The sequence below is a fragment of the Mustela nigripes genome, chromosome 4, assembly GCF_022355385.1.
Source record: "Mustela nigripes isolate SB6536 chromosome 4, MUSNIG.SB6536, whole genome shotgun sequence".
NCBI classification, from domain to species: Eukaryota; Metazoa; Chordata; class Mammalia; order Carnivora; family Mustelidae; genus Mustela; species Mustela nigripes.
In genome coordinates, this window is record NC_081560.1 from 168,461,760 (window position 1) to 168,474,059 (window position 12,300).

Below are 12,300 nucleotides of genomic sequence, written 5' to 3' on the forward strand. Positions count from 1 at the left end.
AGGATGGAGTCCTGCCTAGTGTGTAAGGGGGTCTTCAGGTAGCTGCTGACATGAGGCTGCCAGGAGTCAGAGGGCTGATGAAAGGCAAGCCAAGGGAAGAGAAACTGTGACCAAAACCTGGGATTCAGGAAAAGTAGGAAGTGTTCAGAAAATATAGTTGATTGGAATCAAAGGTGGGAGTAAATTAGGGTGCATAGGACTCAGAAGAACTTAAATGCCAGGTTGAGCCTGTAGGTAATTCCTTCTTCTGCAAAGACCTGCCTCCTTGTGGAGGGAAGAGCTTCTCTACTGAGGACTGAATAGCACTTGTACTCTGAGACAGGATAACTTGACTCTTAAAACAAGTTCAGTTGTTTGTTTTTTAACCAAGAAAGGCAACATTTTTTAGCCCTTATCATGACATTCTGAGAACTTCCATTGATGTCTCAATAAGAAAATTGGTAAATGCCCTGAGGACAGATATAGCTGAGCAGAATTCTTCCACCTAAGTCTCAAGAGAAGGGTGTGGCAACCCCATCTCACACTTGACCATCACCCTCCTGCTCTTTCTCCCTCATTATGGTAGGAAACTAGTACTTACTTAGTGATTGATTTCTAGAGTCTTTTGCACAAATGTTTCCTTGTTCTAAGGAAAAGAGGAATTTGGTGGTGTTATTTCCTTCTGGGGATAGGAAAAGCAAGTATATCTGGCATGGAACAGAGGGACTAGAGAGTTTTGGTTTTGGTTCATCTTCCATCCTTACACCTGACCATTCAGTCTGTTCTGTAGTAGTTTCTCACCCAAGACCTGATCACTTCCAAAAGGAACATTTGTCTGGGAATTTCTGGAGGGTAACCATTCAAGCTGTGAGAATTGTTTAAATTTCTCTCAGGGATATCTAAGTAGGATAAAATTGTGCCTCTCTAAGTCAGTAATACAAAACCTTGCTCCATGAAATCTTTTTTGTTCGTAGAAGATGTTGGTAAAGCTCAGAAAAAATAGCTACATTCCCATTCAACTTCCTCTTACGATAATGTTAACACCTCCCTCCCTGTGTTTGCCTACTCCAACTTACAAAGTATTAAACGTGATTTTTCACACTAAGCTTTTGAGATAGAATTTTCTCCATTTAATGGATGTCAGCACTGCCATTTGTCATAAATGCTACAAATGTTCCCTTGAACTTAACCACTACCCATGGTTTCTGCTTACTTGCCTACCTGTGAATGCCATTCTCTGAAATAATCTCTGCAATGGATAAAGCCAGCTCTCGAAGCTGTGTGTTGGAACACAAATAACCCATTCAAAAATTCTCCTTTGCACTTCTCTTTCAAAGGCTAAGTGTGTGTTTTGGAAGGATTTGACCATACCATTATCACCAGTGTTCCTTATGAGATTCAGGACTGATTTTTGTCTCATGCATATAAATTGCAAGCTTGTGAAACTCAAGCAGTTTCTTTTTTTTTTTTTTTTTAAAGATTTTATTTATTTATTTGACAGAGAGAAATTACAAGTACACTGAGAGGCAGGCAGAGAGAGAGAGAGAGAAGGAAGCAGGCTCCCTGCTGAGCAGAGAGCCCGATGGGGGACTCGATCCCAGGACCCTGAGATCATGACCTGAGCTGAAGGCAGCGGCTTAACCCACTGAGCCACCCAGGCACCCCTCAAGCAGTTTCTTCATCACCAGTGACTTCTAATTAAGTCACAACCTTCAACGTAAACAAGTAGCTCATTTTAAGTGAGAGAAAAGTTATCAGTTCATTGTTATTTTCTGGGTAGGCCTCAAACTGACATTATATTTAACATAGATGTATATATATATTTGCATAGAAAAAAAACCCACACCAGCCTACCCACTCTTACACAAGGGTATAGTGGTTCTCAAATTTAAATAATAGCTACATTGCCTTTCAGAGAAAAGAGGAGTCATAATTGAAAAGCTGAGGAAATGTTAGCTAGACTAATAAGGCATGCTGTTTCCCATAAATTGAAATGATAGGTAGCTAGATACACGTGAAGACAAAACAGCATACAAATGAGCCCATCTATTTGTGACCGTGTACATTTCGATGCATAGAGATTAGAGCCTAAGTGCTGTTTCAGGTAAGCCTCCATCCAGTGTTATCTTTAGACCATGAATGCATTAGGGTGAAATGAATAATAGAACCCTATGGAATGCAGTGCTCTAATGAAGACTCACAATAGACAGAGTTACTAATTGGCAGGTAGACGGGGGTCCTACCACTTACTTAGCCTTGACAAGCTGTTAGTGTCTCCTTTCAGTAAGATGTTCTTGGAAACAGGAAATGAAATATCACCGGGCCCTTTGTGTTCCTTTGGTTTTCTATAACTGGTGGTGAGCATTGGTATCTTGTCCAAAGGCACATTCTCATGTAAACAGTAGTCATAACCAATACATGCCTCTGAAAAGGGAAAGTGCATGTGCTGTTCTGAAGAACTTCCAGGTCTCTAAAAAGAAGTTCCAGGTCTCTGATCAAATAAGACCAAGTGATGCAACTAACCAAAGGGAGGAATACTGATTCCCCGTGACCACTATAACTCTATTTCTGTGCTAGAGACTTCTGGGAGGACTTGGTTATTCTTGGAAGATTCTGTTCCTTTTAGTGGATTTGATGTCAATGTCATAAAGTCATAGATGCTTGGAATAAGAAAGGGTCTTAGAGAGTGTGTAGTTTGGCTTCACACCTAGCATAGCAGATACTTCCGTGACACCCAGAGGATCACCCTCCTTCACCACAATGGCGCAGGGCTGAACAACTCGCATATACCCAAGACAGAGTTCCCATCTCATATAATGGCTGTAGCTGTTAGAAAGATTGTTTTTATGCTGAGCAATAGTGAATCTACTTATAATTAATGTCCATTAGTATCTGTTCTGCTACCCAGAGCTATGCTGAGTAAGTCTGATCCAGCATTTCACATGATTTTTAGAGCTGGAAGGGACATCAAGAGATCTCTTTGTCTAATCTTCTGAGTTTTGGAAAATGATCATATATGCAACTCAAGATCGGTTTTATGCATTTATGCGTTCATTCCTAACACACTGAGCATAAATTATCTATCCAGCATCAGCTTAAGGGCTGAGTTGTAAAAGTGAACAGGACAAAAACTTGGAAGCTTAAATTCTTGTGCACAAATATTTGTTCTTTTTAGAACAGTTGTGAGAATGGAAATATTTTCTCCTTTATTTTATCTGTATTTTTCATTAATATCTTTATGCATCCAATGACTGATTTCTTTCACAGACATTTCCCCTTTTCACTTGTTAAAAAATAGGTTTTTTTTATATGTTTAACTACATTTTTCTTACTAAAGAGAATTAAAAGGCAATGGTAATTAATTCAGCTCTGTTCTTCCTTTCCCTAAGCTCTCTTCAATTCATATAACCCATTTCTAGAACAACCTGTTTTTTTACCTTTAATCACATTGTTTGTCAGTTTCTCTACAATGATTGTAACTAAACGTAGTATTTAGGATTTAGTAGAAGGATAATTTCTTCTATTATGCATGTTATCTATCTGTGAACACATACTAGATTTACAGTGGCTTGATTACCTCTCACAATAGTGTCATTTTTAGAAAAATAACTTAATGATTGACAGTGACCCCAGTTGTTTTCAGCTTGAACTTACCATTAGTTACTCATTTCTCTTCTCTGGATGTGGGGCTTTTTTTTTCTTTCTAGTTAAACGTTCTGCTTTAAGTTGGTCCTACCTTATGAGCAACTTCGAAATCTTTATTCCCAACTTTGATTACTTCCCAGAAATTTGGATCCCTCCATCTAAAGTTCTTCTTGACAGTGTGTCACAACATGTGAGTCCAAAAAACATCTAAACCTTGAAGTGGACCAATAAAAACAAGAAAAAAGCTTTGCTTCTCCTGTTCTTCCCATTTCTCCATCTCAACTGCTTCATCCTGAAAATCTGTGTTGTCCATGATTTCTTACTTTTGCTCAAACAAAACCAGTGTACATTTTATTACCAAATTCTATTGACTTCACTTATAAAAATATCCTTTCCATCTCTTTCTTTTTAGACTACTGTAACCTTTGCCCAGACCCCATTCTCACATGGTCTTTTACAATTGTTACTCTCCCCCAGTTCATCTCCTTGTATTCACTTTGAATCTTGAGAATCTATTCCCCATAAAGAAATGAAAATTGTGTTTTAAAGTTTAAATCAAAACATACCTCTTTCATTTCAGCGGGAAATAAGGTCCCTCATATTCTGCCCAGCCTAATTTTCGGACTCCATTTCTTTCCACTAATCTACTTTCCCACTGATCTACCGCCACTGACCGTCTCTCTGCCCTTCCCACACAGCAGCCTCCTTTCTTCCTTCCCATCTTCCCTCTGGGATGGCTCTCACCTGCGTCTTTGCATAGATTGTTCCTTATTATCCTTCAGATCTCAGTGTATTTCATTATTTATTAGAATATTTTATTTATTTGAGAGAAAGCATGTGAGTGAGAGAGCAGAAGTAGGGGAGCAGCAGAGGGAAAGGAGAAGCAGACTCCCTGCTGAGCAGGGAGCCTGATGTGGGACTCAGTTGAAAGATCCTGGGATCATGACCTGAGCCAAAGGCAAATGCTTAACTGACTGAGCTGCCCAGGTACCCCCTGATCTCAGTTTAAATGTCACCTCTTAAAAGATGACTCTCTTGAATTTTCAATACAAAGTAGTCACTCTCTATCACTATCACATCACTCTGTTTTAATTGTCTCATGATGTGTATTTATAGCTCATATTTTCTATTTCTCATATTTTTTAAATAAGTATTTTCTTCTTTTTTTTGTTTTTTTTTAAATTAATTTATTTATTTTCAGCATAACAGTATTCATTATTTTTTCACCACACCCAGTGCTCCATGCAATCTGTGCCCTCTCTAATACCCACCACCTGGTACCCCAACCTCCCACCCCCCCGCCCCTTCTAAACCCTCAGATAGTTTTTCAGAGTCCATAGTCTCTCATGATTTACCTCCGCTTCCAATTTCCCCCAACTCCCTTCTCCTCTCTAACTCCCCATGTCCTCCATGCTTTTTGTTATGCTCCACAAATAAGTGAAACCATATGATAATTGACTCTCTCTGCTTGACTTATTTCACTCAGCATAATCTCTTCGAGTTCCATCCATGTTGCTACAAAAGTTGGGTATTCATCCTTTCTGAGGGAGGCATAATACTCCATCGTGTATATGGACCACATTTTCCTTATCCATTCATCCATTGAAGGGCATCTTGGTTCTTTCCATAGTTTGGCGACCGTGGCCATTGCTGCTATAAACATTGGGGTACAGATGGCCCTTCTTTTCATTTTCTTCTTTTTTAAGATTTTGTTTATTTTTCAGAGAGAGAGAGCACAAAGCAGGGTGAGCGGCAAGCAGAGAGAGAATTAGACTCCCAGCTGAGCAAGGAGCCCAATGTGGGACTCAATCCCAGGCCCTAGGATCATGACCTGAGCCGAAGGCCGATGCTTAACCAACTGAGCCACCCAGCCTTCCCACAACTCATATTTTTTAATCCATTTGTCTGAATGTTATTTGTCTCCTCAAGTTAGAATGTAAGTTCCACTTGAGCTAGAGCCTGCCCTTTCCTGTTCACCACTAGATCCTTTGAACAGAGGCCACTGCCAGACCAGGCACATAGGCATCAACAAATATTTGACAAAGGAAACTTATTTTATTTTGATTTTATAGTCTTGTCTTGCCACTATTCAGAGATCCATTGGAACTTTACATCTGTCTCTCTGAGTAGTGGCAAACCAATTTCACCTTCACCTATGGACTTAATAAAGAATTCCCAATTCCTTTGTCTCTGCCCTCAAGGAGCTACTGCCCTCAAGGAGCTACTACACTGAGATGGGGGAAAGAAGGTGCATCCCTTGGGGATACCATTCACTATAGTTACTTCAGAGCATTAAAGAAAACTTCCAGCAATCAGAGAAGACTAGCTCTCACAAATGGCAGGTCGTGCAGACCCAAATTTCTGATATCTAAGAGATTAAATTTTCTCATGTCATATTTTGTGGAGTTTGTTTAGAGAGTTTTGTTTTGTTTTTAATAATTACCTCAACTCAAATATTCAAGAGTTAGAAATTACTGATCTCATAAAATCACCTGCATGACACAGTCCTGAGCTTCCAAGTGGTTGGTTGACCGTAAGAGAAAACCATGGGATCCATTCTCGCCCTGGCTCTGTAGGGCTGTCCCCTTGCTTATGCCTCTAAGCATGGGTTATAACAGACATTGGGCTTCAGTTACTGTGTATGCTAGCTTTCCCACCTGGGGTTTGGCATTTCTTAGTTTTTCTTCTCATCTTATTCTTCTATCTATCTAACCCATGCTGCTTCTCCTTCCATATGAATTCAGTTCATACAACAGACCTTATCTTCCACTTTTTCTTTCTAACTTGGCCTTGGCTTTTTCTTGGCACCTCCATCTCAGAGCTAGAAGGTTGTGATGGTCGCTCCTTGTCTATTCTGTGGTATTTTGTCTTTTCATTGTACAAAGTAACAATGACTATCTTCTGCCTCATTCTCAATGGCAGTGGCATGAAGGCTTCTCCTGCCCTGGGATGCTCCTAGTACCCACTGCTATTTACTCTGAGAAGAAAGGACAGAGGCCTTCAACTCACTTTGGCTTCTTCCTATCAATACAGTAACTAGTTTATCCTAAGTGACCCACACAGAAAACTAAACAAATGATTTCTTGTCTCCTAGGCTTCTCTCATAGTTAACTATTCAGTGGCCACAGCATACTAAAAAAAAAAAACAACTATAATTATTTTAGGAACCAAGCACGTCCATGGAAAGAAAGGTAAAGTCCATTCCCAGTCATGCTTTTGTTTTCCCTTTTACTATAAGAAACTCATTTTTAAGAAAAGCCATTCAGATCTGCCCAACATTCTCTGCGTCAGCTTGATGGTCATGTAAGCTTCAGCCTATAAAAAAAAAAGTCTGAAATGACCAAATTCTTTAAGAAGTTAAGACAGTATTGTTAACTGTCATCATGTTGTACATTAGATACCTGGAATTCGTTCCTCTTGCATAACAGAAACTTTGAACCCTTTGACCAACTTGTCTTCATTTCTCCCTCCTGCCCCTACCCTGCCACCCCTGTTTGATCAAACCAGTTTGATTGTGGCGATCTTTTCACAATATATACATATATCAAAATATTAAGTTGTACACTGTAAATGCATACAATTTTTTCATGTCAAAAGTAAGTCAATGAAATCACTTTTAAAAAGTTACGACAGACACTGATAATTTGTGAACTCATAAAACCTTAATGTCCGACTGTCTGCTTTCTTTTTTTGGTGAATATAGACTTAGGTATGCCACAAATTAAAAAAAAAAAAAACATATTGAGAAAGTATAAGATAGAAAGCGAAAGCATGCTTCAAAAAAAATGGGTGGATTGGAAGAGTGTGGTAAATCATTCTTTCTTTTGTTTATTTATTCATTTAACATTTATATAGTGCCAAGGACGTTCCCATTTTTCTACTAGGTACTAGGAATGCAAAAATAAATAGTATGACCTTTGACCTCAACTCAAAGTTTACTGGAAAAATCAGACATTTATTTATTAAATATCAGGTAAGAAACATTATAATAAAGATGTATCGGTGGTTTTAAGGAGTCATTCGAAAAAGCAGACATATATGACCAGTGAACTCCCAAGATTATACTTTCGAATGGGTGGATTTAAAGTCCATTAAGAAGTCATCATTCAGCATTATTAAGGGGAGAAGCATACAGAGTTCCTACAGTTGAACTCAGAGAATCCTGAGTTATGGAGTCAGGGAAGAATGAAGATTTAATTTAGCCAAGAAGGATCGCAGCGACTGAAGCAAGCAAAGCTGCCTTGGGGAAGAAGGAGGTTCAGGTACTTGATAATATCAACAAAGGGAAAAAAGCCTGCACTCAAAATTGCCCCAGTCTCCTCCACTGGTAACACTTCCCTTTAAAGAGTTTCAGGTGTTACAACCACAAAGGACTGGACCTTTTCTTGCTGTTGGACAAAAGTTAGCACAGCATTGCCTGGTTCATCTTAGACACTCAGCACTCATCTCTAAAAGCTCCTGAAAGTGGCACTGGGGAGGGAAAATGATCCTAGCCTTCATTCTGAATAAATAGGAAATTTTTTTTTTTTTTTTTTTTTTTTTTTTTTAGTTTGATCTGAAAGACACACACCTCCCCTCCCTTAGGGTACACCCTGCACTACTCAATTTATCTGTGTCAGAAACTCCAAGGACTGAATTGATTGTGCTTTAAATTGAACCTCGGGTTCTATTCTGAGTACTTGAAACGTGACACTATCCACTCAGCCCTCATGTTTGGGTTGGTTTTTGTTGTTTTTGATTCTAATATGTTGAAATATTTCTGCATCTCTGGTGCTGTCTCAGACTGGGCCAGGAAATGTAGTTTTGATCAACTCTCATAATAATGTGGGGAGATGTTAAAGGTGAGTACCTATTGATAATTTAGACTGCCAGAAAGTGAGAAGCAGAGGAGACTTTAATAACCTGAAAAATGGTTGCAAAGGAGTGTGGTTTGATTTTCAGCTGTCTCTTCCTTGTATTTGTTTCTAACCCAGGGTGAGTTTTGACGAGGGCCACTCCTGGGACAAGTATGGCTTCACTTCGGTTCCTCTCTTTGTTGACGGGGCTCTGGTGGAGGCGGGAGTGGAGACCCAAATCATGACGTGAGTACTTATTCTGCTGTGCTGATAGGAGCCTGAGACATGGGTTCTTTCTCCGCTGAGGCCACAGGTTTTCCTGGGGAACCCCAAAACATTCCAATCTGGTCCCTCGTTTCCTCATCTGTAAAGTGGAAATATATGTTCTTATACTCACCAACTCAGAAAGCTACTGACAACATCTAAAAAGCTAGGCTCTTAAGTGACCAGTTGCTTCTAACAGTATTTAGGATGTTCTTTTCTTTTTTTTTTTAAGATTTTATTTATTTATTTGACAGACAGAGATCACAAGTAGGCAGAGAGGCAGGCAGAGAGAGAAGAAGAAGCAGGCTCCCTCCTAAGCAGAGACCCCAATGCGGGGCTCGATCCCAGGACCCTGGGATTCTGACCTGAGCCAAAGGCAGAGGCTTTAACCCACTGAGCCACCCAGGTGCCCCTTTAGGATATTCTAGCAAATTTCCATGTATCCCAAATCCAAGCAAACAGAAAGCTTCAGTCTTTAGACATGACCTGTTTCTTTCCAGAATGGTCCAGTAGGGGTCAAGGGACGGGGACAGGTATAGCAAATAAAACAGCCAACATACTGGAATAAGGGGATATTTTAAGGGAAACTCCTGGAGTCTGTGACACACATATACACACACACACACACACACAGAGTTGTCATTCTGTATTTTTCTCTGTTCCTTTACACTGAGAATAGATGATCTTTAAGTTATAAAAATCCTCAGAGTGCTTTCTGAATATTAAAGAAAAATTTAATGATTTGGTACCAATTTTTAAAAGCCTAACTCCATCTCCCTATGTCCTCCATGTTATTTGTTATGCTCCACAAATAAGTGAAACCATATGATAATTGACTCTATCTGCTTGACTTATTTCACTCAGTGTAATCTCTTCCAGTCCTGTCCATGTTGCTACAAAAGTTGGATATTCATCCTTTCTGATGGAGGCATAATACTCCATAGTGTATGTGGACCACATCTTCTTTATCCACTCGTCCATTGAAGGGCATCTTGGTTCTTTCCATAGTTTGGTGACCGTGGCCATTGCTGCTATAAACACTGGGGTACAGATGGCCTTTCTTTTCACTACATCTGTATCTTTGGGGTAAATACCCAGTAGTGGGGAGATGGAGAGGAAAAGGGAGTTGAGGGAAATTGGAAGGGGAGGTGAACCATGAGAGACTATGGACTCTGAGAAACAACTTGAGGGTCTTGAAGGGGCGGGGGGTGGGAGGTTGGGGGAACAAGGTGGTGGGTATTAGGGAAGACACGTATTGCATGGAGCACTGGGTGTGGTGCAAAAACAATGAATACTGCTACACTGAAAAGAAATAATAAAAAAAAGAAATGTTATAAATGTTATAAAGTTGTTCAATTAAAAAGTTAAAAATAATCTTGAAAAAAAAAGATATAAAAAACAGATATAAAAAGAAGGAAAAGAAGTCTGTCTAACTCTAATTCCTAAAGAGCTAATCACCTATGTGTGTTTGTGTGCACATGGATAATGAGGGGAATATGGGGGGATGGTCACAGTAGCCCTCCACCAGCCAGTACCACCATCGCCTCCTGCACTTTGAAGTTACTAGAACATTGTACACCTTCATCTTCATTGAGCGGACTGAAGGGAGTCACTTGGCAAGATTAAGGAAACCTGCCATGTTGTGGGGTTGACACAGAGGGGCCCACAGAACACTTCTCTGCTGGTTTGAGGGAAGAGTGTAGTCTTCTTCCCCTAGGGAATCCTGCTATTCTTTGGGAAGCTTTGCGTTCATGAATGTCTTTATAGTTTGAATGAGTCTTTTCCTGAATGAGACTTATGGGCTTTGAGGAGGAGGCCAATACAGGGCAAATGGCTAGTTTGGTACTTTCTTTTCCTGAGAGTATCAGTTTAAAAAAGTCTGTGACAACTGCAGCTGTGCAGTTTTGGCCAAGTGTCATAGTCTGGACCCCAAATTGACTTCTTTGCCATGTCCCACCTCTTTAGGTCCATTCTGACACCCAGAGTGTTGACTGGCCAGTCCTCTGGGCTTTCCAAGTAACAGAAAATACTCAGCTGTGTTGAAAACTGGTGCACAAATTGGGAAGAACAAAGGGACAAAAATCTCACCCCCCGTTTCGGGCACCCGAGCTCAGATTCTGTGCAATCCAGTAGCTATGACTTACCTGTCTGGTAGCTAGCCATGATGGATCTTCATTTCTAAGATTGAATCAATCCTTCTGCTTCTTTTTAAAATGTTGAAATCCTAAAAATCTCCTTTTTAGCAAGCTTAGCAGAAGCCTGCAAGGATCTCATATCTATAGGACTTGTCTAGAGAAAAAGTCCAGGATTCCCAGTGCCCTCATTATTACAAAAAGGGTTTATAATAGAAAACCTGAATGGTTACACAGAATGCCTTTAAAACATTTAGGACAGCTGCAAGAAAGAGTGATTTTAAATTCTCTTCTTTAATTCTCTCTGAATTTTCTAAATTGCCAGGGAAATATTTTCCTTGAACTCCAAGGGTGGTGAACGTGTCTTTTACAGACTTAACACTCATTTTTGAGCATCTGCTATGTTTTAGGTACTGGGTTGGGTCCCAGAGCTCTGTAGTTGAAAATGGAAAGATAGGATATCTTTCCTAGGAAAAGCTGCTCTGATCCTCCCAAGGGGTATATTGCATTAGTAACTGATATCTGTAGATGTGCACCTGTGTTAGGGGAAGACTTCTCTGGGCAGTTCTGTTGTAAAATGTGAGCAAGGATGTCCCATAGAATTTGCTGCTCAGGATGTAAGGCTGTTTTTTGAGTTTTGTCCAGTACTTTCTTCCCATTTTCTTAAAATACACCCTCTATAGAATTGTCTCACCAACTCATTTCTAGTTAAAGTTTCTGAACAAACAGACTCTTATTGTTAGGCTGAGAAATCACTTTATTAAGAGTTAACAATACTGTATGCAAGTGTAGCCATATAAGCATACACAGTATTTAAGATACAGCATATTATTACTGATGCTTAGAGCCTAAAGTTTCATCATTGGGCAGATACCCAGCAATAATGTGTAGCCTAAGTTCTGGATGTTTAAAGCAAGTATTGTAGTATAAATATTATTTCTAAAATAGAAGCGATTTGGTAAATATATAGATATATCTGTATCATAAGTATATATATGCAAGTGTATGTGTATACTGATGCACACACACACACATACATGTATGTATATACAGAGATAGGTAACAGAGATACAGTGAAAGAGAAAGCCCAAGGATTTAGGGTCCTGGCAAGATCTTTGTAAGGTTATACTGTAAAAGAATAATAATAATAAACCTTAAAAAATTGTTACCTATATGGTAGAGACTGTTCTAGAAGGACAAATCAGAAATTCCTGTCTTCGTAAAGTTTGTGTGCTTGTGCATTAAATAAATGTAAATACAAATGACTCTGTTATTTTACCTAGAATACTCTGCCAGGAGATTAAGATGTTTTCTTAAAAATTCTGGGATGCATATGAACTACTGGGAATACCACCATCTTTGTTCAGGAGGATCTCTGACAGGAGCTAACTTTGGCAAATTATTTCCTGTCCTTTGTTTGGTCACTAGCTATGAAAAGAAAACCT

At 39.5% G+C, this 12,300-nt stretch overlaps 1 protein-coding gene across 2 annotated transcripts in view; it reads left to right on the top strand.

Moving 5' to 3' along the window:
- SORCS3 (sortilin related VPS10 domain containing receptor 3) overlaps nucleotides 1-12,300 on the top strand; it is a 586,552-nt gene that overhangs the window by 498,865 nt on the left and 75,387 nt on the right. For both annotated transcript variants that reach the window (XM_059398521.1, XM_059398522.1), the window contains one exon: nucleotides 8,598-8,705. In XM_059398521.1, the coding sequence (XP_059254504.1) occupies nucleotides 8,598-8,705 (108 nt within the window). The remainder of the gene's footprint in view (nucleotides 1-8,597; nucleotides 8,706-12,300) is intronic.